We start from the raw sequence: 27,280 nt of genomic DNA on the forward strand, positions 1-27,280 counted from the left end.
TGCCCGCGAGTCATGGTGTGGATTAGTGCTGCACAACCATACATGCCCCTAATCACACAGTATTAAGCGCTTGGTCTGACAAGGGGAATATTGTTTAGTTGCCCGTCTCTTTGCGTATTACTATTCACAATCAAAATCTAATTTTCACTGTTTGTCGGAATTGGCAGGCGACCTTTTAAATAACCCTTCTTTAATTCTTTTTTTACCAAAACGAAAAACATTTTGATCATTAGCATTATATCTAATTAAAATAGTTTGTATTTATTTCGAACACTTCCATACGGGCATTTGAGATAGGCTATAGCAGTTTTACGAGAGACTTGCACGCTCAAGGCCAAAACACACACACACACACACACACACACAAAATCAAACGTGGGAAAGTTATTAAATCGTTTTGTTTTTTTATTACATCTGTCTTTCCATTTGCTCAGTCAGATTATCGGCTCAATGTTTTGGCCTTGAAATATTATTTGTAGCAGCAACTAATATACACAAAAAAAAACATTCAAAACCTGTTAGCTTCCTTACTGCTTTAAGGCTATTGATAAGTGTGGAGATATGGCAATAACAATAAAATTGCAATCAACAGTACAGTAAATATTCTCTATTAAAAATCATCTGTGCAAATACCTCAATTTGAGACGTTTTAAGACATTGCTGTAATGTGTGTACTAACTTTACGGAAATTAAAGGTGTAGGTTAAAGAGGAGTGGATCTTATGACACCAACTAATCATGATTAGAAGCAAGGTTACAATTGCAAATCAAAAACAAAACACTGGGAAACACATTGTACCGATGCAAGGACGGACCCATGAACAAATGTCACCTGGTTTGGTGTTGCAGTACACATACCTTAAGGCCTCAAACCTCGATGCATGCGCTGTCACATTTAAATTTCTAAACACTTCATACACCTTCATTATTATACATTTGTTATAATCTCATCAGGTGACTACCAAAGCAATGACATGGTGACATCATTACTACATATTTCACCTTAGGCATGATACTGGATTTCTTTGAACCTATTTTGTCAAGTTTTTTAAGGTAAATGTACCGCGACCAACACACAGTTAGCAATTTTCTGACTGCAGAGGCATGTACAAGCAAGCATCTGTTTCTGAGTGTGTTATCTAAAAAGATGATTAAAGTACATTTAGTAGTCAATTAAACTGTGTCTAAAAATAAGCCCTATTGGCTAATATCTTTTTTTTAAATTACGCAAAGTAAGAAGATATTTACAAAAGCCATAGTAGAGAGATGTATGGCAGTGATTCTGGAGTGTCTCCATACAGAGTGTGTGAGTGATGACCCTTCACAGATGAACATATCCAGGGATTCTGGAAGGAAGAGAACACGTCCCACCCATTCATGACGGTCACCATCAGATATTAGGACTTCTGTAAAATTTTCGCGTCCATAACGATGGCGGGATTCTCAATGTCGCCTTTGCTTTGAATCATTCTCAGCTCCAGCTGTGCAGGGCTGGGCCTTTTCCCCGGGCCGGCTTTTTCTGAAGAGCAGAGCAGTTGATAACATTAACTTCAAAGAATAATGTTGTATTTTTTTTCCTTAGATAATTATGGTGATTGGGTCAACTGAGTACAACCCCAAGGATGAGAACAAATTACAGCCAGAAGTCCAAGTAAAAATGAAATACCATTAGCATAATTAATGGTCCGCTTAATTACGTGGTGCATAACGGAAACGGTCTTTTCACAGGCAGCCTGCGGGGAAAACAGAAAAACAGTAGGAATGATTACACCAAGTGGTCATTATGACACAAGATTGAGAGCGTTGCAAAAGTCTGTTTGAACCTTCAAGTCTTTGGGGTGATGGTGAGTCCAAGCAAGCAACAAGGCAGCAAACAGGTCCCCCGTCCCCACGAACACAGCATCCACTTTGGGGATGTCCATGCTGATCTTCTGAATGCTAATCGTCCCATCTGGTTGTTCTACACGACAGAGTAAACCGCAATATTAGGGTGTGATGATTATTAGGTCTTGTTTGATTGCAGTTTGCTAGGATGACGCAAATTGAAAACAAACAAACAAAAAGGAATAAAAAACTATTTTAATTAAATTTGTAACGGACCAAAAGCGGACGTTATTTTTTTTTCGTTTGGTGCGGTTCATATTCAATTGCAAGCATTGCGTAATCACATTGACCCGACGATCTGTGCTCCCATTGGACAAAATTAACGAGGGCTGAAGGCATAACAAAACCCGGAAATAGAGGAAAACATGAAATTCCAACGTGCTGCGTTACTGCTCTGCATATTTGTGCCGTTATTAGATGCAAGATATTTGCGAGCATCAAGAGTAGCTCATTCAACGGAGGTTCCGCGACGCGGTTTCTAATTTTGGAACGCGTCGTCGATTGCGTGCAGTAACCGGAGGAGCAGTTGCGCTCCGCGTGCCCCGCCCCCACAGCATGCCGACAGCAGCGTGGCTAAACAAAATATGGATGATTATGAATGAATTTAGCACAATATTCACTACCGGGCAATGTTTCCCCCCTGCGATGCTTGGCTACGGTGGCTTGTTAAGCCCAAAAAGGTGCACATGTCCTGCAGTTGGAGCGGATCAGCCGTGGTTTGTATTCAGACTGCGAAGCGAACCGCACTGAGTGCGTTTGGAAGCGGACCGAGACCACCTCAAAAAGTGGGTCTCGGTCCGCACCAGGATTCGTTTGTGTGTATTCAGACCTGTCCGGATCAGCGTGGGAAACGAACTCTGGTCCGTAAAGCGGACCGAAACAGTGCAGGTCTGAATACACTCTAACAAACAGACGTACGAAGAGTGCTATACTCTGTGTTTTTATATTTTTAATATTATTGTACACAGAAGAAGCGGCACTTTACCTATTTTTTGGCTCCCAAGGGCCACCAGGTATTGGTCTCCTTGACTTGAAGGCAAGTCAGTACTGGTAAGTACCACGGTTTTTGGACCCATTTTGTGAAGCAGCTCCATTGCCTGTGGAGTACACCAGACACACTTGACTCACAACTTTGGACTCCTAGAATTGGTAAATCTAAATTACAAGTGGCACCCACCATGAGAGCATCTTCTGTTGTGCGGATTTTCCTCCCAGTTAATTGCCTGTTTAAGAAAAGCAGTTGCATTTACTAGCATTTTTCTCCTATACTCCATCTCTAACCACGTCACACCAGTCGCTTTCTTTCTCCTCCTTTGTTATAATTAAAAGGCTACTCACTCTGCTTCGAACTGGTTGGGGGTAAGGATGTCAGCCAAAGGCACTACTTTGTCCCGGTAGACTGGCAGAAGTTCCTCTGGGACATACTGGAAAAGGCGCCAAATCAAAGGTGTGTTATGACTTTTTGTTTTAGGTTTCCTTCTCACTTCTGCTAAGAGTGTAAAAAAAAAAAAAAAAGAAGAAGTATAAATTCTTGGATGTAGACGTCCACAATGTATCCCACCAAACATCAAAATTAGCATTCCATTTTTATTTAATATTCTAATATGCGATAGGCATGCATAAATAGTGTATGAGTACAGAATATAAGAATACTTACCATTGCACCGTGGTCTCCCATTACAGGGTCACAAACTGTCGCAAAGAAACAAAACAAAACACTAAAAAGTGGTTGTTCAAATTCGAATGGAATCTCTCAGTGTTGCACTCACCATATACCAAACTGGGATTGGCCTCCTTGAGCTCTTGAACGATGTCAACCACGGTCATCAGGAAGGACGTGTCCCTGGTGTACCCTTGATAAAGAAAGTGGAGACAAAACATTTGCGTTAAATGATATGCAAACGTGAATTTGACTTGCTCTTGTAACCTTAAGACTCACCTGTGAGGATGTAGTCGTAGTGGTTCACCTTATTGAGCTTGATGCCCTCATACAGCACATTGAGCTCATCGGCTTTCAGGACTTGACCCTTCCAGTGGGCATAGCCTAGAACATGAGACAAAAGTTGGATTATTTGTCTTTTTTTATGACATCACACAACATAACAATACAATGTAAAGCAACATTGGATGGGACTTATTTCCAGAAACTATGGCGCTTCCTCCTTTTTCGGTCTTATCACTGACTCACTGTGATGCAATCTTCCACTTAAACGGGGCCTCTACACTGACCAAAAAGAATGTCTTTATCAGGTTGCCAGTTCCCCCCCCCCCCTTTTTGGTGCCCCTTCACCATGAACCCACAACAAACCCCCACAGCTGTTGGGACTGCAAATGAAAGGAAGAGCAACACACAAAAGGAGCACCGAGTTCAATACGGGCCCTTCGCTGACCCAGAGGCCGGCCGGCAGAGAGCACCTCCTGCAGTGAGAAAGCTTTTACATAGGAAAACACTCTCTGACTTGACTGGAACGTTTTGAAGGACATTTTCATATTACAGGAGTGTAATTTAGCCTGCATGAACCCATTAGGCCCAAAAAAGAAGCACTGATTAATCTAAGAGGCTACTGTGCAAATATCTTCTACCACATTCTTTACATGTTTTGGTGTATAAAGTCCAGTGTAAGCTATGCTAACCACTCGATTCCCAAATCTTAAATGGTAATTACTGTATCACTTTAGTGATAATTGACTTGAAACTAGGGGTGTTAGAAAAAATCTATTTGGCAATATATCGTGATATTACAGCGCGCAATTCTCGAATCGATTCAATATGCAGCCAAATCGATTTTTAAACATCATTTTTTTTATGGGAATATTCAACGAAACGTCTTACTTAGGGTTAGGATTTACACATTAAGCATGGAAGAATGTTATATTAATGGAACATTAAGCCTTAAAATTTGATTTCAGTGCTGTTCAAAAATGAAACAGACTGCAACCTGAATTTTCAGATAAATACATTTTCATACAAATCTTACAGTGTACATGTACAAGTTTACTCATTAGTATTTTCTAAATTTGAGTAAAAAAAAAATCACAATAATCAATTTATAGATGCGTATCGGGATTAATTGGTATCGAATCGTGACCTATGAATCGTGATACGAATCGAATCGCCAGGTACTGGGCAATTCACACCCCTACTTGAAACAATGCTGGCAAATCAAAACAAATGTGTTTCTCTTAAAGAAGAAGAGTTTTTTGTATTCCCAGGCTGTTCCTACAGTTGTAACTGTAACTTAGTAGCTAAGCGTAAATTATTCATTCAGGCAAATTGTTTGCAAGCAGGCCTGAAGTGGATGTGGATTATTAACGGCTAAGAGAGTACTGCATCATGTGGTCAAGTACATTGTAAAGTATTAAAATCTGCATGTACCATATGGAAACACTGCAATGGAAAACGGGCACTAGACGACATCTATCTATCATTTCCACTTAACAATATCTTTTATCCCACCCGCCCCTTTTTTTTCTTTTTTTAACAGAGGGAGGCAAGTCATTAACTCTACGTATACACTACATAACACCTTTATCTACACACCAAAGTCAACTGGTTAAATCGTTACATTGGACTTCCTCCAAAGGGCTTATTGTATTGCTTTTGCTTGTGACTATCATACGGACCAGCATATTGTTACCGCAGTCAAATGACATTTCATCACATTTTTAGATCAAAATAATCCTCACAAATCACATTACAACATTTCAAAGTCAATTGCTTTCAATGGAAAAGAGTGTCATTTCACAGAGTAAGACCACCATTTTGACTTGTGACGTAAACTCTGAATTTTTAATATGCTAAAAAGAAAAATAATACCACACTCAATTCCCTCAAGCGGGGCCTCTGTAAATGCATGAGCCAACCTGTGTGATTAGAGAACTGCACAGAGTTGATGGAGTCCACTTCAAAGCCCAGAACCTGAGAAAAGTTAAACAACAACAAATGCAGAATGAACAATCAAGTCCCTTCGAAAATCAGTCACAAGTTTGGGACCACCACTAGGAACATTGTAACAGCGCACGCGCACGCACACGCACACAGTCACGTTGTTGAACATTGACATTGAATTAATTAACCAGTCTATCTAATATTACACTATTGTATGTAAATAATGCAAAAACAATGACCCTAAATGTAATCATGTAAACCTGAACAAATAATAATAATAAATTAAAAAGAATGGCAGATTTATGTAGAGCACGTGTTCAAATTACTGACAATGTTTAGTCACATTTGAACGCATCTCGTCTCTGCAGACATATATGCGCCTGTTGTTTCTCTTTTTCAGTCATTGGTAACGTCTTTTCCAGGTTATGAATACAAGACGTGAACAGAACATGAAATGTATTACATAACGGCGCTGCAATATAATATTTAGTACTGTTAGCTGCATAGCTACAAACATTATGCAAGAAACAATATCTACCTGCAGAGGGAATGTTGCCGACTTATTTCCAACATATCCTCGGACAACATGACTTTGGATGGACAACACGCGACATTCCATCGCCGCCATGAGCCAAACTGGGATTAAAAACACGAGACGCAATGGGCGAACAAAACAAGTCCAAGAGCAACATTAAAACTCTGCACAGCTCCGGACGCGCTGAAAGTTAGCATGGAGCCTGTCCGAGTAGTCAGTTGGAAAGGGCAACGAGTACAACCACCCCTCACACCCCCACTGAACTTGCTTATTCAACTCATAGGCTGTTCCTCACATCGGTTTCTCGTGGGTTGGTTAAACGTCATCTTTAGGCGGACCTAGCACGAATTTGCAAGTTGCACTTCTACTTCCGCATACACAAAAGTACCCGGATATAGTGTTCAGACTCGAGCTGTGCTCGTGTTGCAGACGCCGACGGATAATAAACGGACTTGAAGCCAGAGGGAAGCCATCTTGCGTTGCCCCTGTTACTGTCAATTTGTTCGTTTTACGATAACAATCGAAGTGTGTATTTTACGTAAATGAGAGCCTGTCAATGAACTACTTTTACTAGTGCTCATGTTTTTGATAACTTGATGCTTCTATTGCAGACCAATCTTTTGAGTAGTAATAGCATTCTTAAATATGAAATATGCATGCAGCGTTTCGCTCAGACTTATTGGTATAACTATACTCAACAAAGGGTTGTGATATTTCCGCCGTGGAAACAGAAAATAACGTGAAAACGCCACGAACAAATACAGTAGATTACTGTATTCGTCTTCGAATTAGGCGCGCTAAGCTTGTGGCAACGCTAGATGGTCGCCGGCAGCTTCTCTTCTCACTACGGCAACTCCAACAGGACTACACGTCACGTTATAAATAGTTACACCAAAATTGACATCACATATGGCACACTTAAACACTTAAACTTAAAACCTTTTAATTAGTCATTAACATTATAAGTTAGTTCCTAACGTTTGCTTTATATATACACCCTCTTAAAAGACAACCACAAAAGAGGTTTAAAACTATAAGGTATTATACTAAAAATGAACATGTTAATTATTGCATGTATTTATTGTACAGTATAATTTACATATGCGGTAATAATAACCTTTAGTTACGCAGCTCTCACCTACCGTTTTTCTGCATTCGGACTAAGCCTTTGTCTTTTACGTATATGGCCACCAGATGGCAGCTCAAGACCTTTTGACATTATAGAGTGGAATTCTTTGTTTCATTCAATGAACAAAGATCCACCCCTCCTACCATTATAAACACTATGGATCTTCAATTAGTATATACAGTGAGTAACAAATATATTACAGCAAATGTCATACAAATAAGAAGAGCTCATCCAGCATTATGAATTGCTGTCATGTGATGTTACTGTTTTACCATTCCAGAAGAGGAAGGAGGAATTTCAAATTTAATAGAATTATACCCAATCTGGAGCCAGCACGCAAGAGAAGTTGTTGACGTTTTTGATTCTGGGTTTGGTCTAAATAGTCGTCTTTGTATTGTACTCCTTTCACCTCTTTTGTTTAATTTATGTTTGTTCTATTAACCCCCATGTTGACCTTTTGTGTACATTGTCCGTCCTTAAATAATTGTATTTTGTGTCCGGCTAGCATGCCCTTTAGGTTGAAATGCATATTGTTAAACCCGCTTGTTTGCATTTGTTTACTTTGGAATTCACAAACACATGCACCCACAGTTATGTGCTTTTCATTTTATAGCCTATTTACATTTCTAACTTAAATGTAATGTGTTCAGGAAAAAATAATAATGTTTGAATAATCAATGCAATAGGAGTCACTGGGGCACCAAAACACACTTTTTGCTCACATGAAAAATTTGTGGATTCACACAAAAGTCGCCATCTTATAATTTGTGCATCAAATCCTGATAATAAAAAATGACCCCCTGAATGCCAATGTGAGCTTAATTAGAAAAAAACATACGTTATGTATCTATTTAAATATCATATTTGTTATTGCTGTGGTTGTTGGTAAAGTGCTCTAGAAATAAAATTGAATAAATGTTGATTTTTTAAAATTTGTTTTATGTCTTTGTGCACTTTAATCACAGGCAACGCGTGGGTTTTTAACTGGTCAAGTCAACTCCCAGTTTCAAACTCCATAGAGCATGCATTTGACCAACTAAATAGGAGCATTTTTTATTTTATTTTTATCCAAGACCCACTGACTACTCGTGGTTCTTGGTGGCTACTTGGTGCTCTAGACCAGGGCACCATGTCCATGTTAGTTGTACCCTCTGCCATCTAGTGGAAGATCATTTAATTGTTTTTCCTGTCACAATAGGTTGTGACATACTGTAGATTAACAAATATGAATTATGTGTAATCATTTTCCAATTAATTAAAATTGGATACCTTGCCGTGGCACACCTGATGATCTCTGAAGACACACTTTCCCGTGGGACAATAATCACAGCTTTAAGTTGTGCACATTTACAGCTCATATCATCTTCAAAATAGAAAACTCAGTGTATCCAAAGAAAATGTACTCAAGCACATTTAATTAGGATGGACATTTTGTCTTGTGGAGCTTTTTGTATTATTGCCAGCTAGTCATACTGTGGATTGGTTTATTGATTTACTGTCTGTAAATAATACATAATTAAAATCTATCATCAATTCAGTAAAATAAACTAGGTTGTATTTTATTACAATATATTGGAATTAATAAAAATAATACAATACAAATCATTTCACTTTTAGTGTATATATTGAAACTGCACTGTGGCATCCTCAATGGACCAAACAAGATTATAACGAAGCATGCCAACCCTGTTGACCATTCATGACTGGGGATTGTACGTGGACGTCACTAACAACGCAGGTGAACTATATTCCTCCGCGCAGCTTGTCGCGCACGGCCACCAACAGGAACTAGACCCGCCTGCCTGGCTGCGTCCGGGTTTGTCACGCTTACGTCCGAGGGGGCGGAGCTATGTAAGCAGCGGTCCTGACACGTAAGAGGCTCACGCAAATTTTCAAAAGGAAGAAGTTTCTTTCCCATAAGTTGGATGAAGAAACAACCCCGGAGTTTATGTAGTTGACTTGTAGCGTTTCTACAACCAACAACACCCTGGAGGCTCCGTAAAAAAAAACGCACCGGGACGCTCCGGTAGAGGAGCCGACTCGCCAACATGAGATTTCCAGCCCTTATTTCTGCCCTGTGGTCGATGGGCCCGGTGGTAATCGGCATTTCTTTAGGATTCACCTTGAGTTTACTCAGTGTAAACTGGACAGAAGAAGCGTGTTATGCGGACCAGGGTGCTCTTCTGGGTCGTAATGACCAGCCCAAAGGAGCCCGAAAGACCAATTCCATTTCAGTCGTCAACGACGCGGAGTTGGATGAGGATTTCGAACCAAGAATTGTGCCGTATAAACAAGTCGAGCCGAGTACCCCTAAGAAAGTTTTCAGGTACGTATGGTGACTGCAACTTTATTGCACAGCAACACTCACGTCTCGGTATGTCAATGTACAAAATACAGTCACATTAGGTACATAATAATACAGTAAGCAGGGGGTGACCAAAACATTGTTTTACTGCACTTTATACTGTATACATTTACATATACATTAGTGTTTAAAGCTTTATCTATCATCTTAAAAAAAAACGTATTGTTAATATGTGTATATAAATTATTTTCCGCCCATTCAGTCATTTTCAAAGCGAATCCTTTAGGTTCGTCCCAGCTGACGTTTGGTGACACAGGGTGAGTACACCCTGGCCTGGTTGCCAACCAATTGCAGGGCATTCATTAATAATTACCCACCCAAATCTAAAATAAAATGATGTTTTTAAACGTTAAATGTACATTCATTTAATCAATAATGTCAATGTCTGGTGAAGGCGGCAGAAGCTAGTAAAACGGTAAATACAAAGGTTATTGTCTTAAAAAAAGATTTGTTATACAAGACAACCAACTACATTCACTTTACTAGTAGTTTTTATTTGTGTTACAATACAGCAATTGACTCATAATTGAATGAGACAAATGACTGATAAATCCATTTTAATTAACCTGCCAAATGAATGCAACAAATATTACAGGCCTCTTGATTATATAACTGCTGTGGACCGGAGTAAAGAATGCAGTGGGACAAAATTGGCCCCTTCTTTGCCTATCCCTGTTCTAAATCAAATCCAGTTGTATCAAAATGTCAACATGTCCCTGTTCAGTGTTGTTTGACAGAACAATTGTTGGCAATGGTACACTATTTGTTTATTGTCTGGCATGCATGGTGTAGTTGTGGTTTGCATTTCTACCGACAGTTGCAAGGTCCCGGGTTCGAATCATGGCACGGGCCCTCCTTTGTGGTGTAGGCATGTTCTCTCTGTGCATGTTGAGTTCATTGAAGGCTCAAAGTTAGTGGTTCTAAAACTTGTTGGAAGTATTGAACCCTGCAAGTTTAGTATGTGCATTCACAGAATCCTTCGTAATTGGAAACACAGAATGTAATTTTATTAAAAAAAAGAAGAAAAAAAAGAATGTTGCATCAGTTTCACACAAAATCACCGTTAAAAGAAAAAAAACTAAAAAAAACAAATTTCATGCTAAAAACAAAAACATATCTCTAAGAATTTTGCTGCAAGTCAATGTAACGTTTGCTGTTACCTTACAGATAAATTCAGGTGTGCTACGCTTGGCAAGTGACATCCTCGTATCATTTTCGCAACAAAGTCTGTTCCTTCTCTATGGAAAAGGAATACAAAGGATACATTCTCTACCCCGCCTTTGCCCAAAGACATCTGGAATAGGCCCCGGCTTATCCACAATCCGAATGAAGAAAATCATAGACAACAGATGGACAATTTATTGACAATTTAATGAGATTTCTATTTCCTCATATCTGCTTTTGATTTACAGAAAAAAGGGTTATTTCATCATCCCATAAACACCGTGTATAAATACACTTTTAAATTTGCACCACCGCCCTACATTACCAATAAATAGCTCATACAGAACACTCACTCATTCCAGCGAGGAAGCTCTTAAATGACATGCAGTACATATGCTGAGCTGACATATTCAAATATGTCCACATTTTCCTGGAATCTGTCCCTGTTTAAATATTAGTCCTTCCCCCAAGAGACTTAAATATTGAATCCCTAAGTTTCATTTAAAAAAAGGAAATGCTTTCCAACAGAGGTGGGTTTTGTCGAGTTGTGGTGCACTGATGTTTACTTTCTAAAATAGTTTTTAGTTTGTGGTCGTTGTGACTTTAAGATGATCTTATTAGTTAAAAATATACTTTCTTTGAATGAAGTTTCGTTTCAAAGAATTTATGAATAAATAAGTCAATGATTCATCTGAAGATTACTGTCTGTCACCAAGTGTACCTTAATTATCTGTAATCACAGGTTTAAAAATAAACACATGTTGCAATTACTTGGTCTCTTGAAGTCATGCTACTTATTTGAGACAACTAAAGAAGCTCGGATCATGGAATATATGCTACCATAGGCCTAAGGCGTAATCATTTCCAGTAGAAGTCAAGTCAGAAATGTTCTTTGAAATAATATATACTAGTCCAATAATATAACTAGTCTAAAAATGGTACTCTGCGTTGGTGGAAAAACAATTGACCTATTTTAAGCAATCTTAGGGCAGAGTTATTTCATGACTGGAATTTATGTGAAAGTGCCCTTAGCCACACATTGACCAAACCCAGAAAACAGGTGAGATTGGATTTTTGACCCTGTTGTTTTGGTGTCTCTTTCAGGGCCAAATATATAAGTACGGAATTGGGGATTCGCGAGCGTCTGTTCGTTGGAGTCCTGACGTCCAAAAACACCATTAACACCTTGGGCGTAGCTGTCAATCGCACCATCAGCCATCATCTGGACACCGTGGTCTTCTTCACTGGCACACACAACCGCAAAGCCCCCCACGGCATGCTTGTAGTCTCGCACGGAGACGAAAGACTGATCTGGAACATGTTTCAGACTATGAAGTACATCTTCGACCATTATATCAACGAGTACGACTGGTTTTACTTCGTCCAAGATGACGTCTACACAGAAGCCGACAGGATCAAAAATCTTGTAGATCACCTGAGTATGAATCAAGAAGTTTACATGGGCAGTCCAGAGGAGTTTATAGGCGGCGAGATGGAAGGCAGCTACTGTTACGGAGGGTTTGGGTACATCCTGTCTCGAACCTTGCTGCTTCGACTTCAACCCTTCCTGGAGAATTGCAGGAACGACATTTTGAGCGCCAGGCCTGACGAGTGGCTCGGGAGATGCATCATTGATTACACGGCGACGAACTGTGTCAGTGACTTTCAGGTACGTTACAGGTTTTCAGGTATGTTTTTTTAAGATGTGGTCTTTAGACTTATCACATTGGACAAGACATGTTACAAGTGTAGTCCTTTGTGGGTATTTTCACTTTCAGTCTTCATTTAGCGGGGGAAAAACACATTTTCTGGTTGAGATCAGACCACCGACTTGACCTTAGAAGGACATTGCAATGTTATGTATTCAAAAGTTCTTCACTTGATTTTTGTACCAGTAACCCGATTACAGTTTTTCAAGATCAGTCATTTGTCTTTTTTTTTTTTTGCAAGCAGAAATTTGAGATACAAGCGCTCTCTGGTGGCAGTGAACTCCACTTAAGGCATTTCACAACATGCAGAAGTTGGGCGGAAAGTAATTTTTCCTCTGCACTGTGAAGCGTCATTTGATCAGTTCTGTAAGTACTTCGGTAAATTTGAAGGGGAAGTCAACCTTAAACATTTCTTGACAATAATATGTTATATGTGACCTCGCTAGTCTAATATTACATTTGTGTATGAGTTATGCAGCAAAATCCACCCGTTTTTGTCCATCTCAGGGGGCGGCCATTTTGCCACTTGCTGTCAAATGAAGATGACATCATAGTTGCTCAGGTCTCAGGTAAGAACCAATCACAGCTCGGCTTCAGAAAACAGGTGAGCTGTGATTGGTCGTTACCTGAGACCTGAGCAACTTTGATGTCATTTTCACTTGACAGCAAGTGGCAAAATGGCCGCCTTCTGATATTGATAAAACTGCTGGAATTTCCCGCTAATGCAATATTAACCGGAATACCGTATTTAGACTAGTGGGGCTGCATAGAACATATTATTGTCAAGAAATTTTGGGGGTGTAAAGAGTGATGTCCCATACACCTCGCATGATGTGGTATGATTTGGATCCTAAACTGTTCCTGTCCTTCACCGTGCTTTTCTCTTGGCATCGATAGTTGACTTTGGTTTCATCTGCCTATATAAAATCTGATTCTTGAACACCAGAGTTTATCTGCATGTTTTCGGTTAAATCTAATCTGTCTGCCATGTGAATGTTGTCATCTTGATGTGAACATTCTTTCCACTTATGAAGGTGTCTCTAGATTGTAGATTTTGACAAGGATACAGCTATCTACATTCCACTCCTTTTTTATTCTTGACTTCTGTTTATGCCACAAAGTGTTCTTTTGTTTTGCAAAGAAAGGATGATTTTGTAATCATTCACTTTAGCTGTCTTCCGTGTTTTGTTTTTTATTTAGGCCTTTGTTGTTTCTTGTGAGGTGTAATTCCCAAATGTTAAATGCTGTATTTTTGTGAAAAGTTTGAAATGACTTCTTGAAAGTTTTATTTAACATTTTACACATTGTGCTGGTCGTTAGGGGCATCATTCTAGCGGTGGTACTTGTATTACAGAGTGGATTGCTAATACTCTTTCTTTTTTCATTTTTTTTTTCAAATTGTGTCAGTGTCTGCTGTGAAGGGGAAAGAAATAGAGAAAAGCAGAGAACATTGTAAATCTCCCGTTGTTCAAACTATGTCATTGTAACATCATTGGTGTTGAAGTTCAGACGGTCTTGAAGTTGGATGAGTTAAATGTTGTCAGTGATGTAGAAACGACATGCCATCATACCTATTCCATTTTGGCATCAGCTGGTTTGGGATTTTCTTCATCAATCATCCTGTAACAAGATTATAAAGTACTGTCAGGCGTGGTGTCCCAAAAGCTAACCCATATTCTTCCATAGCTGTGCGGGTACTATGACTAATAGACAGAATATAAATATTCCTATACTTAAAAAAAAAAAAGAAAAAAAAGAAAGTCCATTGAGTCAAGGCAAACCAAATTTTATGGAAAGAAAAACAATTGGAATTTCCATAGAGGCTCACACAATGAAAGAAATAGAGACGTGGGAAGAGAACATTAATTTATATTCTCAGACAAAAATTGGTCATGTCTCGACAGGGAGTGACCTCCCTGTCCCGTTAATTCTTAACTCTTTTAATAGCTTGATAAATTGGATTCACTTTTTAAATCACTCAAGCTCTTTAGGTGGTTACTTTGTTTACCGTACATCTTAAATGACATCATTTTCGGTTTTGGCTTACTTAATCCTGATCCCATTCAATTCCAAATTCATCCTTTGTGCTGCTCTTCACTGTATCTTAATATTATTTAATTATTTAAAATATAACAGTTTCCGCGGGTCATTAAAAATGATTAAAAGTCATTACATGGATTTTACTGAAATGAAGGCCTTGAATGACATTAAGCATTAAATACGATGTTCAGAGGCATTCAAAATTTAAATAAAACTGATGTAGGAACATTGTTGTTCATGCTTTATTTTGCATACAGCATTATGCAAAAAAGTACACACAATTTAGCAATAATACATGTGATACAAACATTTTTGTGGGGTCTGGTGACTAGTAGACTGGAGTCCCCGAGTTGCTTCATGTTCCAATTACAAATTGCTCTGAATGGCTCTGAATTGTGCTGCTTCTGTCACCAATGTCCAACATGAAACAGTAATGCCATCAAGTGGCACAAATCTATGACGCAATATTTCACACTCTTTTTTTTAAAACTATTTAGTCTTTTCAACTTCAAATAATGTTATGAATTACTGACAATAAAATTACTGTATCAATGAACTTAAAAATATACAATCCCAGTTGTGTTTTGTAACCATTTTTGTCCACTTTTATATTAATAAGACCATAAAAAACTTATTATGGATTCAATATTGTAATCAACTGACAGCTTTAATATATAAATGTATGCGCATGTGTGTATATACAGTACTTTAAATTAGTTTTAAATTGTGTTAAAAACGATATTTAAAAGCATTCGGTTAGATTTGTTGATACCTGTATAAAACAAAGCAAGATCTCCTTTCTATTTAAAAGCTGTTTCTGCCATGCTGAATATTAGCTTCTCCTCTTTCTACTTTAGGGGCTCCACTACCACCATTATCAGTTGGGCAAAAACTCCGATCCAAGCAAAGAGCAGAGTGAGCAGTTTAGAAGCGCTCTGACTGTCCATCCAGTGTCTGACCCTGAAGAGATGTACCGGCTGCACAGCCACTTCACCGAGATTGAACTGCAGAAGACTTACGACGAGATTGCTAAAATCCAGGTAAGCTGATTTTCAAGTGTCACAAATCACCTGTTCTCTCTGAGCGAGGTTCAGAAAACTTGTGCTCAAATTGTCGCACTTGCACAGTCACAGTCACATGGAATGTGTGATGATTCTACTTGTCCATCCACAGGCAGAAATAAAAAATGTCAGCGCGGATGCCTTTGACGGTAACCGAAGTGCTCAGTGGCCGATAGGAATCAGCCCACCTTTTGAAGCAAAGTCTCGCCATGAAGTTATAAAATGGGACTACTTTACAGAAGATGATATTTATTCATGCGTCGACGGGTCCCCTAAGTGCGAGCTGCATGGCATTGACCGCATGGATGTGGCTGATGTCATTGACGTAGCTATTGGAGAGCTGAACAAGAAGTACAATCCAATTTTGCACCTGAAGAAGCAGCGTCTGATTAACGGCTACAGGCGCTTCGACCCTACCCGGGGCATGGAGTACACCTTGGATTTACAGCTCGAGGCGGTCAGCCAAAAAGGTCACAGTCATTCCATCAGCAAGCGCGTTCATCTGGTCCGACCCTTGAGCCAGATAGAGATAATTCCCATGCCCTATGTCACAGAAGGTACGAGGGTTCATGCCATTATACCGACGACCGCGTTGGAGCGGGACTACGTTGAACGTTTCTTAAAAGTCTTTGCCGCCAACGCCTTTGAAACAAGTGAGAACATCATCCTGACATTTCTGTTCATTTATGATCCAGTGGAAGCACAGCAAGTTAACCAGAAGGATATATTCGCCGGCGTTAAGACTCAGATAAACCTCTACGAGCGCAAATACCCTACGGTGAAAATCCCTTGGATAAGCGTCAAGACGGAAACGCCGTCTCAGATCAAATTGATGGATATCATCTCAAAGAAGCACCCAGTTGACACGCTGTTCCTCCTAGCTAGCGTCAACACCAGTGTCAATTCCGAGTTTGTCAACCGCTGCCGCATGAATTCCATTAACAACTGGCAAGTGTTCTTCCCAATCCATTTCCAGAGTTTCAACCCCGACGTGGCCTACCACAGCCAGCCACGTCCGGCCGCAATCGACCTGCTCAAGGAATCGGGACATTTTGACCGCCGGTCATTCGACGAAGCTTGTTTTTACAACGCAGACTACATGGCGACCCGCACGAAAATGGTTGCAGACGTCCAAGAGAACGAGGATATCCTGGAGACCCTGGACATTTATGACATGTTCGTAAAATACTCCGGCCTGCACGTATTCAGGGCAGCAGAGCCGGCATTACACCAGGGCTACCGCTACCAAACCTGCAACCCGCGGCTCAGTGAGGACGTCTACCACAGGTGTGTTCAGAGCAACTTGGAAGGGGTCGCTTCTCGCTCCCAACTCGCAATGCTGCTGTTTGAACACGAGCAAGGAAATAGCACTTGAGAGCAAACGGCCAAACGCCTGCGCCTGCATGTGACAAGAAAAGCTGGGCTTCCTCTTCACACACATTGTAGTCTATTTTTAGGGCGCGGAACCAGCTCGCGGAAATAAATGCAATGCTGTTCGGAATTAATCTTGTTTACAACGCCGCACAACGAGCAACGTGGCCCAACACCACTGAACTGTGAGCAAATTGCATTGGCCACTCATTCCTGGTGTTCAAAAATATTTCGACATGCCACATATTATTATTTAATTGAAAGACATGCGATTGTGAAGTAGTGGATTTCTTTGGCCACTGTAGCAATTTAATGCTAACACAAAGGATGGGACGGAATGAGAAAGTGGTTTCAGAGGCTGTTAGCAACGTAAAACATCGACTGCCACAGGCACACATTAAATAGATAATGTAGTTGCGCAATATCAAACCAATGTATAGACTGCAAGTGTAATTTCAAGATCAAAAGATACAAAACAAAATTTTTTATGCTGTTCCCCCGCCATTGCAAAAACACGGTTGCCAGCTGTCATCCACACTCGTTGCACATTCCCACACACTACGTGACAGTTCAGTGGCTTTCGGTCACGTTGCTCGGTGTGAGGCAAACGAGTAGTAGACTTTCCTATCATTGTCATTTTGCAATAAGCAATTTTTAACCACTACGTAAGTGCAGGTAGGCCATCCAGTTTTTCACGATCGGGTACTTTCAGGTGCCAAATTGGCTCCACATTCGCACAACAAACCTCTTTCTCTACTCGTGTATGTTTCAATATTAACCAGGGTCTTCTTTATCTTGGATCTTGGTTTTGCACTAGGGGGCAGTCTGCAATTGTTTGTGATGGGCAGAGCCTGGTTTGCTTTTTCTCGAGTTTTCATGTCAGTCCAAGTTAACCTAAGATATTTACACAGTAAATGAAAAGACTAAACTAGAGTGAACTTTACACTTGGAAGAGAGTTTTTTTATTTTTTAAACTCACTCAAAGATTTAGGAACGATCACAGAACCTTCAGGTTAGGAGATGACAGTGTTGATTTTAAAAATAGTTTTAAAGTTATATATATTTGACTCTCTTCCGGATGTAAAGTTTAGACTAAGACCGAATATAGTATTTTTCAGAGTGAATTAATTGACTGAAATTTACTGTGTAAAAGTGGTTTGCACTGTTACAAAAGAGCGTCTTGGGTTTCAGCCTGTTTTGTGTTTGGAGTTGGCGTGTTCTTCACATGCCTGCTCTGGTTTTCTCTTGGTGTTCACTACACCCTCACTGACCAAAAACATGAACTTTGGTTCATGAAATGTGTTCATTTGCATGATATAATGGTAAAGATCGTAACTTGTATTAATATAAAACGTCTGTAGTTATGCATCGAAATGCGCACCGCAGGTTGTGTGCCCGTTCACGATGTCACAGATGTGAGCCTATTCAAACAAAATTGCTGTAATTGTGCCTTGAAACTGATTTTCATCAGACGGTTCTTTCGTAAAGTCGTATTTATGTTGCATAATAGTATTTGCAGTCGGGTGCTGATATTGCTGTTTTGCGCCAGTCTTTAGGTTCGATACGCCGCGCTTAGCCAATGTTTGTCGCGATGTTGCGTGACGTACTGCTTTAGGAGGCCCAGTTGGGAGCAAGCGCCTTTCCACAAGTTGTGTACGTGCCTCAAACCACGGACAGGAGTATTTCCTGACAGTCTTTGATATAAGGAGACGTGTGTACATTTGAGTTCTTGAATTCTTGACTCTATATTACTAAAGATGTGAGAACTATGAAAAGTCGCAGGAAAGGACACGGTAGAAATTCTGGTGGGAACAATGTTTGTCAGTTTTGCGTTTGTGTGGTCTGTAAGAGCTAATCTTTCAACTTGCAAAGGTTTTAACGGCTCCAATTTAAATCCCACTATTCATTGTCCTCTTTGTTTTCTTTTGTTCTATTTACATTTAAAGCCAAGTGCAAAAGCTTTAATAGAACGGTTTTACTGAAATGGTAGAAATAGTCGTAGGAATGTAAAAAAAATAAAAAAAGGTTACTGAAGAAGTGCAATATTGCTGCTAACGCCACTGTTGAACTACCGGATGGCGTTTACTTGACAATACTATATATGGTACTTTTGTGTGTGCGTGTGTGCGTGTGTGTTCTCACACAGACATGGAATCAAACAGTTAGGTACAAGGGATTAAAAGTAATCCATGTTTGGCAAGATTGCGCTAAATGCAAGGGTTTGATCTGTGCCAGGATGATGCCCCTCGGCATGCTTCTGGAGATGGTCCAATGAGAATTCAAGACGGCTTTTAGGCAGGAAATGCTCCAAGAAGGCCAAGAGCGAGGAATATAAGCACAGATTTTTTTCCTTCTTTCTTCTTTTTCTTACTGTGATTCGCGCAATGATTCAATAATAAAAGCAGCACTGAGCTGGAAATGATGGTAATGGAAATATTAAAGGACTAATGTGTAGGGTTCAGAAACATATGTAAGTCATTTTTGATTCCTAATTGTCGTTGATATGATGAACGTCATCAACCCTACACCTTGGTCCTAATATGATTTAGGTTGATTTAAAATAAAAAATAAAATAAAAATTTAAAACAGTTTTGCTGTATTTTAGTAACTATTCTACATCACAGACCGTCTTCTTGCAGTCACTTTCACTTAACTGTGTGATTATTATTATTATTATTTTAAATGAGAACTTTTTTCTTTTTTCTTTTTGCCAAGACAATGCTCTGCTGAATGTTTTTCTTTGAAGAGTATGAAACAATGAACCAATAATTGTTAACCTTCCAAAAACCACTGTGAATTTTGGCTACAAGAAAAATACTTTTGTGTGATTTGTGTGTGTTCACCAAAGCCAGCAAAGTAGGACAATGTTGAACTATGCTGTAGACTGTTTTGTAAAAACGCACTAATTGTGTAGACACTTTGTAAGGCCTTTTTAATTCCACACGTCACTCAATGTTATCTGATGAACACCCTTGCTGTTACTTGTATTATTATTTTTTTTATTGTGGCATTTGGCCTTGATGACCATTTAAATATTTGTTTTCGATGAAGCAATAGTCAAACACTATTTAAGTACTTTTTTCTTTTTTTCTTTTTTGTATTTGTTATTGCCATCTATGATCATGGACCCAAATGTGTTTGATGGGTACTGGTACTAATTTAACCAAAGCAAGTGAAGCAAGACTAGTTGATGCTCAACGTTTTTCAATTGTTGCTGTAATTACCAATCAAATGTGAAATGCGATTTTTAATTAAATAAAATGTGTTATGAAGATGTTAGAGTTGATATATTTTTTTTAAACATCTTGTTTGTTTCTAAATTGTAAAATTACGTTTGTCCTTTAGGTGTCAGCAGAAGAGCGTATTACCATTTGCAATACTCTCAGTAGCACTTGTGAGCAATATGAAATCTGATAAATATTTCGAGCACAATTCCTTTTATCGGGTTTCTCGACATGTTCTTTACCATTAGCATTCGCGCCCATGTTGGACCTGAAGCAGTTTTCGTCTGGTTTGGGTAAAAGCAGGGAAAATATTGCATACGTAATTACAGTTTTAGTTATGTCAAGGGTGGTCTATATGTACTCCCCCGAGGCATGTCGTAAAACCACATAATTACAGAGCAGCTGGGACTTAATTGTAAGCCATGATTTTCTACTTGGTTTTATGCACTTTCTCCTCCCGCACAGAGGCCATATTTGCTTCAAATGATCGAGGAACTGATTTAGATTTCCCTGACAGTTTGGGTTCATGTCAAGGTTGTGTTGAAAAGTCGCGTGTTTTGACACTTAAGAGAATATTTGTCAGGAAATAATCAAATAATTTGATGCTAAAACCCAACTACTGTGCGTGGCACCTTGCTAACATTTTAAATGTATTTAGGCTTGCGACCATTCATTATATATATATATATAACGGTTCTCTTCCAAGTTGTACAGGTAATTAGACTTGCACTCACATGTCAAAAACATTTCTAATGTAATATTCAAAACCACAAAGATTCGAAGTAAAATAAAATGTATTTTAAATTTGACATAAAATCAAATGTGGAAGAAAACTGACCGTGATTTTTGATTTGCTGATTTTTTTTTCTGTTATGTCCACTTTTTGACAAACATTTTGTCCATTAAAGTCAACCCAAGAAATTTCTTTACAATATGTTCTATACAGCAACACTACTCCCCAAAAAATGTGTCCTGATTAATTTTGCATTTGTGGAACATGAATGAAGCAGCAAAGTCACTGATCTGAATATATGACCGGATAGCCGATCGGCCAAGACTTTTGAAGCCGCGAGGCCGCCATATTGCTCCTCCCAAGAAGCGTTTCTTAGCATACGATCCTTTACATTTACAGTATCAAAATTGGAGAACATTTGAGACAGTACTTAGCAAAAACAGCATGATTTAAGATGTTTTAATTTGTTAACCATAAACAAGAGGAATTCAGACATTTTACAACTTGCTTTAAATACATGTATAAATTATATGCTAAATTATGTTTACAGGAGGAAACTTGTATATATTTTTTTATTAAAGAATTATAACTGTAATTCAGCAAAAGATGCCTGTGCCAAATCTAATATTGGGGTCTAAGGAACTAAGCGATAAAAAAGAAAGCAGCACATACTGTCCACTTGTTAATATTTTTTCTTTTTTTATTACTTGTTAAAAAAAATAGTGACAACCCCGCCACAACCCCCCGCCCCCCCCTGGACCTATACTAACTGCCTACGAGCTGTATGTGTCTAATCTGTAAGTTTATCGGATAGTTTATACAGTAGTCTGCTCGCGAGATGGGAGGAGCAAGATGGCCGCCCTGTGGCTTCAACGGCTCGCACGGACGGGCGTGTATAAGCTATCGGCAATCCAGTCATATATTCAGATCAGTATGCAAAATCCACCTGTTTTTATTCATCTCAGCGGGCGGCCATTTTGCCCTTTGTTGTCGACTTAAAATGACATCACAGTCGCTTAGGGCTCAGGTTGTGGATATCACATGACCAAATGCAGAAAACAGGTGAGCTGTGATTGGTCATTACCTGAGCAACAGTTATCATTGTCAGTCAGCGCAAAGTGGCAAAATGGCCGCCTTGTTAAAAATGGCTGGATTTTGCTTTTAATTCATAGTATGACACCATCTTTTACCTCATATAGCTTTTTGCTGGTGTGCTTATTATTAGGGCTGGTTAAAAGTAATCACTTTCTAAATAATACTAATTATTACATTGTCTTGAAAATGTCAAATATTCTGCTAATTTTTTTTTGGTGTGTGGCTGATTTGAACTAAAGTAACTATTTTGGCTAAAGTGTAATCACACACTAAATGCCATTGTGTGACTAAGAATTGCCCAGCGTCAAGTAAACTCCTGAGTGTCTTGGGGAATCCCAAGAATGCAGGCAGCATGCTGTCCTGTCTGCTGCGGTGCAAGCCTGAGGCCTGACATTGCGCCCGGCGGCACACCATTCGGCTTACGTGCGCACGTGACGCCAGCTCTTGCATAAACGTGCATCTGCATTCAAAAGCACATTTGTCAATCGGAAAACAGGTCCGAGAAATAGATGGCGCCGAGAAAGAAGACAACAAATGCTCCTTGATTCCCATTCAAGCCAATTGGTTCCGTATTCTTGTCGACACCGCGGGCCCCTGTGCGGCTGACTTGTCTGACAGCGGCCACTATTATGGATGACAGAGGAAAGGATTGTTATGCATGGCCTGTGTGGGATGCCATCAGAGAGTGCGATTGGGAACCTTTTGAAAATGTCAAAGTGACACATGATTATGAATATTAAACAGCCATATACAGCCCATGATTACTTGACAGGGATAGGGGAGTTGACAGATGGCGGTGTGCGGGAGCTCATAGTAAATAATATCCAAGCGATCCAAGCAAATTTATCGGGGAAATTATTTGACCATTTAGTTATTTAATCCATTGTCCAGGGAGAAATTCTATTTTTGTTCAAACCTGGTGTGAAGTTAGTTTGGAAACATGTCACCCAACTTGCCTTGTGATTGTCTGGTCACCAATTCAGGAAGACTTATAACTCATTTTCCACTATTGGATGAGGCAGAAAGAGTAAAAGTGCAAATATATCTGGCATCTTATTCCCTAAATTTTCTTTTAAACCAATTAAGTATGAAAATAAGAACATACCGTGAACGCCATTATCCTGGTCACGTGATCGCGATGACGTATCCCGTGCGTAAACGAAAGCCGTTTGCTGACGTAATGGCCAAGAAAAAGGCCGTCTTCTATCTTATCTTCTATCTATTTTACACAGGATTTTATATAAAAAAAAAAAACATTTTAAATTACTCTGCAATAAAATAATAATAAATGGGAATATTTTCATAATGTGCTTATAATAATTTGCAACAACAATAAATAAATAAATGCATAAATAAAAAATATATAGATTTTTGTAAAATGCTGTCCTGTGCACTTAAATAATTTTTTGTGTTCTTCAGTGTGGCGCTAATACTTTGTGCACATGAACGTCATCTAATTATACACCCATTCATATTTTAGCACACATATACAGAACGTATAAATCTTTATTCAAATATATTGGACACAATTTGTTTATGTTTCTTTAAGTTGTATTACCTCACGTGGAACACTTCTCTCCGAGTTGCATTGGATCATGTGAAAAAAGCGATTCATATTTGCGAAAAAGAAAAAGATTGCAATATGCTTTTTATGTAAAGTCCAGCGATGAGGGCAAAAGAGTAAGGAACGACTTAAAAATCCTTATTAACCCCGATTAACATCCCAGTGATGCCGAGATCTCTCAAGCACAAACTAAATTTTAAGGACTCCATCTGCATCAGTGTTATCATTGCTGCTTATCAAAAAAAAAAATCATCAATCTACTGTACGTTAAATTAGTTTTATGACACTAGGCGGGTACACACATCCTCACGATTGGGCCAGATTTGAGCATTTACACTCAATCACAAGTCAGCAAAGCAAGTCTTGGAAGTCTTGGAAAAATCTTACTCAGCAATTGTCATATGTTGAGACGGAGGGAAGAATCCCCCCCCCCTTTTTTTTTCCTCCTTTACCTCATCTGCTTGGTATGAAGCCCATACCTATGGAAGCCCATTCCCGTCAGTAATGGAAAAAAAAATATTTTTCTTTTTTCTTTTTCTTTTTACTGTGAGTTTCCTTCTGTGGATTTTTTTCTTCAGTAGTTTTGTGAAGTAGTTGTGAAAGTCTTATTATTATTTTTTTTTTTTTTAGGAAATTGGTAAAAAATAAATGTTTTTTTTCCACTGGCAGAAATCTCTTCAAACATTTTGTGAAGTAGTTGTGAAAGTCATCTTTTATTTTTTTTAGTTTTTTTTTAGGAAAATTGGTTATAAAAACAAAAATGTTTTCGTTACTGACGGGAATGGAAATTTAAAATCTCTCTCTCCCTTTTTTTTTTGCTAGGTGACCCTAATACGGCGTTGTAAAAAGGGGCTTTTTACAGTTAATTTTTTATTTTTATTTTTAATATTCGGGAATGGGCTTCCGTACCTTGGAAAAAGATCAGGGCCAACAATCCAGAATGTTAAAATTGTACAATAATTCTTCCCACAAATCTCAAGTCAAGTATTTTTTGTGAGCTTTTGTTTTTAGGAAAGTGTTCGTTACAATTTGAGATTTGTGAAAAGCTGCTACACAAATTAAAAATATAAGTTGACTTTACTGTGACATGGAAAAATGAGATTTGAGTATTTTTTTCAAATTAACTTAAATAAATTGTATTACAGAACTTATTTATCTTGAATGTGCAGTACTCCAATAAACTTAAATTCGATTACAGCAACATTTATTACAAACTTCCAGTACTCCAATCTGTAAAATTCGGATATAGAGGAATGCCGACGTCTCTCTTAAGTAAGCTAACAGTGATTGTCTCTGGTGCTCCACACCTACATTGATCATATATATATATATATATATATATATATAAAAATGCTGATCCTCAATCATCTTTTTCATATTAATCATTTAAATGTACTCCTTGATGTTGACGTTTTAAAGTACACACACACAGACACGTCTCGTATGTATCTGTTCGTTCCTTGAAATGTGCATGACAGGTCAGATAAGAATGTACAGTGGAACCTCAAAAAGATGGTCACATTTTAGATTTCAGATAAAAAAATGAATAAATCTAAAGTCTAAAGTTATGTAACACTTAAGGATTTTAGTGCTGCACAAATATAAGGAGCCAACCACAACTAAAGGTGAACTCATTCACTGCCATTGACGGCTATAAACGTCAAAAATTAATTTGAACTATTTCTATTAGTATAACTTTTTTTCCACATTTTTGTTAAAAAGAGTATGAAAACCTACACTTCTAAAAAAAAATATCTATTTTTTAAATTTTATTTTTAAAGAAAATATAATTGAAAATTAAGGGCACCAGGTGATTAAATTATTAAAAATTAGGGGCGTCAGGCGATTAAAATTTGTAATTGTGATTAATCGCATGACTTCAATAGTTAACTCACGATTAATCACAAATTGTATATCTGTTCTAAATGTACAATAATTGTCTTCCAGGTTTTCATACTCTTGTTAACAAAAGTGAACAAAAATGTTAAACTAATAGAAATAGTTCAAATGAATTTTTGACGTCTATAGCCGTCAATGGCAGTAAATGAGTTAATGTAAAACAATAACTTTAAAATTAATTGTTCTTTAGCTTTGATGACATTTGATGAATTGTATTTTTTTTTTAATACATTTTATTTTCATCTTTCAAAAATAAAAAGGACATTTCTGCTTGTGCTTTTCACATAAAAAGTACATTCTATTCATGTAAAAAAAAGAAGATGATTGCAGACGTTTTGTGAGCCAGCAACACTTTGTTGTATGTGACAATCAGTTCCATTTGTTTTGTTTGACTTTGGTAGTTTGCGTTCCCAAATGTACAACGAATTTGGAGGTTCCACTGTACATGTGGGTAGACAAAAGAGGACATACTTTATAGGGAAATAACATCCACAATCCATAGTCATTGTTCTTACCTGTACAAATGTATTGATATTCTTCTTTATCTGCAGATTTTCAGTGTACAGCAATTGCTACAATCGTGATCGCATATAAAATAATTTCTCTAAAATGTATAAATAACAAAAGGATTACTTAAGTTATTATATTATAAACAACAACCATTAAAACAGAACCTCCCTCACGTTCTTATCATTGTATTTTTTTTTTTTTTTTTTTTTTACAATGTTCATGTTACAATGTACAATGCTACTCTCTAACACCTTTACCACAAATCAGACTACGTGTATCATGTGGAAAGATGCCACTTCATTCTTCAAAAAAACCAAAAAAACAATAAGCAGTTCCACCTCCATAACCCCTTTATAATTTGAATGACAATAGCACAAAAGAGCTGTGTTTACTTTAGAATTCCTCTTGTATACAATATAGAACATATCCATCTTAATATCTCTTAAATGATTCGATATTTCATAATGTTGCGATGACTTGATGCAGCAGTACAGCGTGTACTCCATGAAGGGCCAATAGCTTAAGGAAAAATAGGATCAAGATGGCCTAAAGAGAAATCAACAAATAAATCAGATTGTCCTTTTTTTGGAGTATAAATTGCGTCGGGTGGGGGGTCATGCAGTCCTCCGCTTGTTTCCTTTCAGGGAAAGGAACCACGTACTTGAAAATTGGTCCTACGCGAACATAAAGTGTCAAACTCCTCACGTGAAGCAAGACAAAGTTAAAGGGGTCCCATCCTGACTAAACAAAACAACAGAACATAACGCAGTGTCCATTTTGTGCCTACCTACTGTACATACAAGTGCTTTGTTAGCATCACAAGTTTGGTGTTGGACTTTGGCTGGAGCTTTTCACTGATGGCAGCAAAGAACTGGCGCTTAATGCGGAAGGTCTCTCCTTGACGGCAACAAACACTGCTTTTCTCTCCCTTCGGTTGTCAATGCAAAGAAAAGTACGGGGACGGCGGTCGGCTTTAGCATGTGAAGTCCTCAAACATCCCGTGGCGTCCGGTGTGATGATGGTGAGGGTGATGGTGGTGATTGGGTAGCAACGTGTTAGCGTACGCTCCTTCTGCATGACTTCGCGACACGGCGTTGGGCTCCTGTTGA

At 38.5% G+C, this 27,280-nt stretch overlaps 3 protein-coding genes across 3 annotated transcripts in view; 1 reads left to right on the top strand and 2 right to left on the bottom strand.

Moving 5' to 3' along the window:
* Positions 1-384: 384 nt before the first annotated feature.
* Positions 385-6,684, bottom strand: LOC147164678 (pyridoxal kinase-like). Its single transcript, XM_086092060.1, has 11 exons — positions 6,311-6,684; positions 5,748-5,802; positions 3,823-3,927; positions 3,653-3,736; positions 3,541-3,575; positions 3,222-3,307; positions 3,061-3,106; positions 2,869-2,980; positions 1,823-1,959; positions 1,666-1,732; positions 385-1,518 (listed from the first exon to the last, which is right to left on the bottom strand). The coding sequence occupies exons 1-11, from the start codon at positions 6,398-6,400 to the stop codon at positions 1,397-1,399; spliced, it is 939 nt and encodes a 312-aa protein (XP_085948186.1). The 5' UTR covers positions 6,401-6,684; the 3' UTR covers positions 385-1,396.
* Positions 6,685-9,281: 2,597 nt separating this feature from the next.
* On the top strand, positions 9,282-20,425 carry chpfa (chondroitin polymerizing factor a). Its single transcript, XM_086091791.1, has 4 exons — positions 9,282-9,762; positions 12,070-12,634; positions 15,572-15,754; positions 15,888-20,425. The coding sequence occupies exons 1-4, from the start codon at positions 9,485-9,487 to the stop codon at positions 17,148-17,150; spliced, it is 2,289 nt and encodes a 762-aa protein (XP_085947917.1). The 5' UTR covers positions 9,282-9,484; the 3' UTR covers positions 17,151-20,425.
* Positions 20,426-23,970: 3,545 nt separating this feature from the next.
* The window catches only part of asic4a (acid-sensing (proton-gated) ion channel family member 4a), a 91,843-nt gene continuing 88,533 nt past the window's right edge, over positions 23,971-27,280 (bottom strand). The window contains exon 10 of the mRNA XM_086091876.1: positions 23,971-27,273. Within this exon, the coding sequence (XP_085948002.1) occupies positions 27,145-27,273 (129 nt within the window). The 3' untranslated portion in view covers positions 23,971-27,144. The remainder of the gene's footprint in view (positions 27,274-27,280) is intronic.

This window comes from Leptonotus elevatus, chromosome 12 (assembly GCF_054856555.1).
Source record: "Leptonotus elevatus isolate MCC_2025b chromosome 12, RoL_Lele_1.0, whole genome shotgun sequence".
NCBI lineage: Eukaryota > Metazoa > Chordata > Actinopteri > Syngnathiformes > Syngnathidae > Leptonotus > Leptonotus elevatus.

Excerpts from the sequence above, each read along its gene's own strand:
- LOC147164678 (XM_086092060.1), bottom strand. The coding sequence starts at position 6,400 with ATGGCGGCGATGGAATGTCGCGTGTTGTCCATCCAAAGTCATGTTGTC. Across the intron at positions 2,981-3,060 it reads CAACAGAAGATGCTCTCATG|GCAATGGAGCTGCTTCACAA; the intron begins GTGGGTGCCACT and ends TGTACTCCACAG. Across the intron at positions 1,519-1,665 it reads GACCATTAATTATGCTAATG|AAAAAGCCGGCCCGGGGAAA; the intron begins GTATTTCATTTT and ends TCTGCTCTTCAG.
- chpfa (XM_086091791.1), top strand. The coding sequence starts at position 9,485 with ATGAGATTTCCAGCCCTTATTTCTGCCCTGTGGTCGATGGGCCCGGTG. Across the intron at positions 12,635-15,571 it reads ACTGTGTCAGTGACTTTCAG|GGGCTCCACTACCACCATTA; the intron begins GTACGTTACAGG and ends TTTCTACTTTAG. Across the intron at positions 15,755-15,887 it reads ACGAGATTGCTAAAATCCAG|GCAGAAATAAAAAATGTCAG; the intron begins GTAAGCTGATTT and ends GTCCATCCACAG.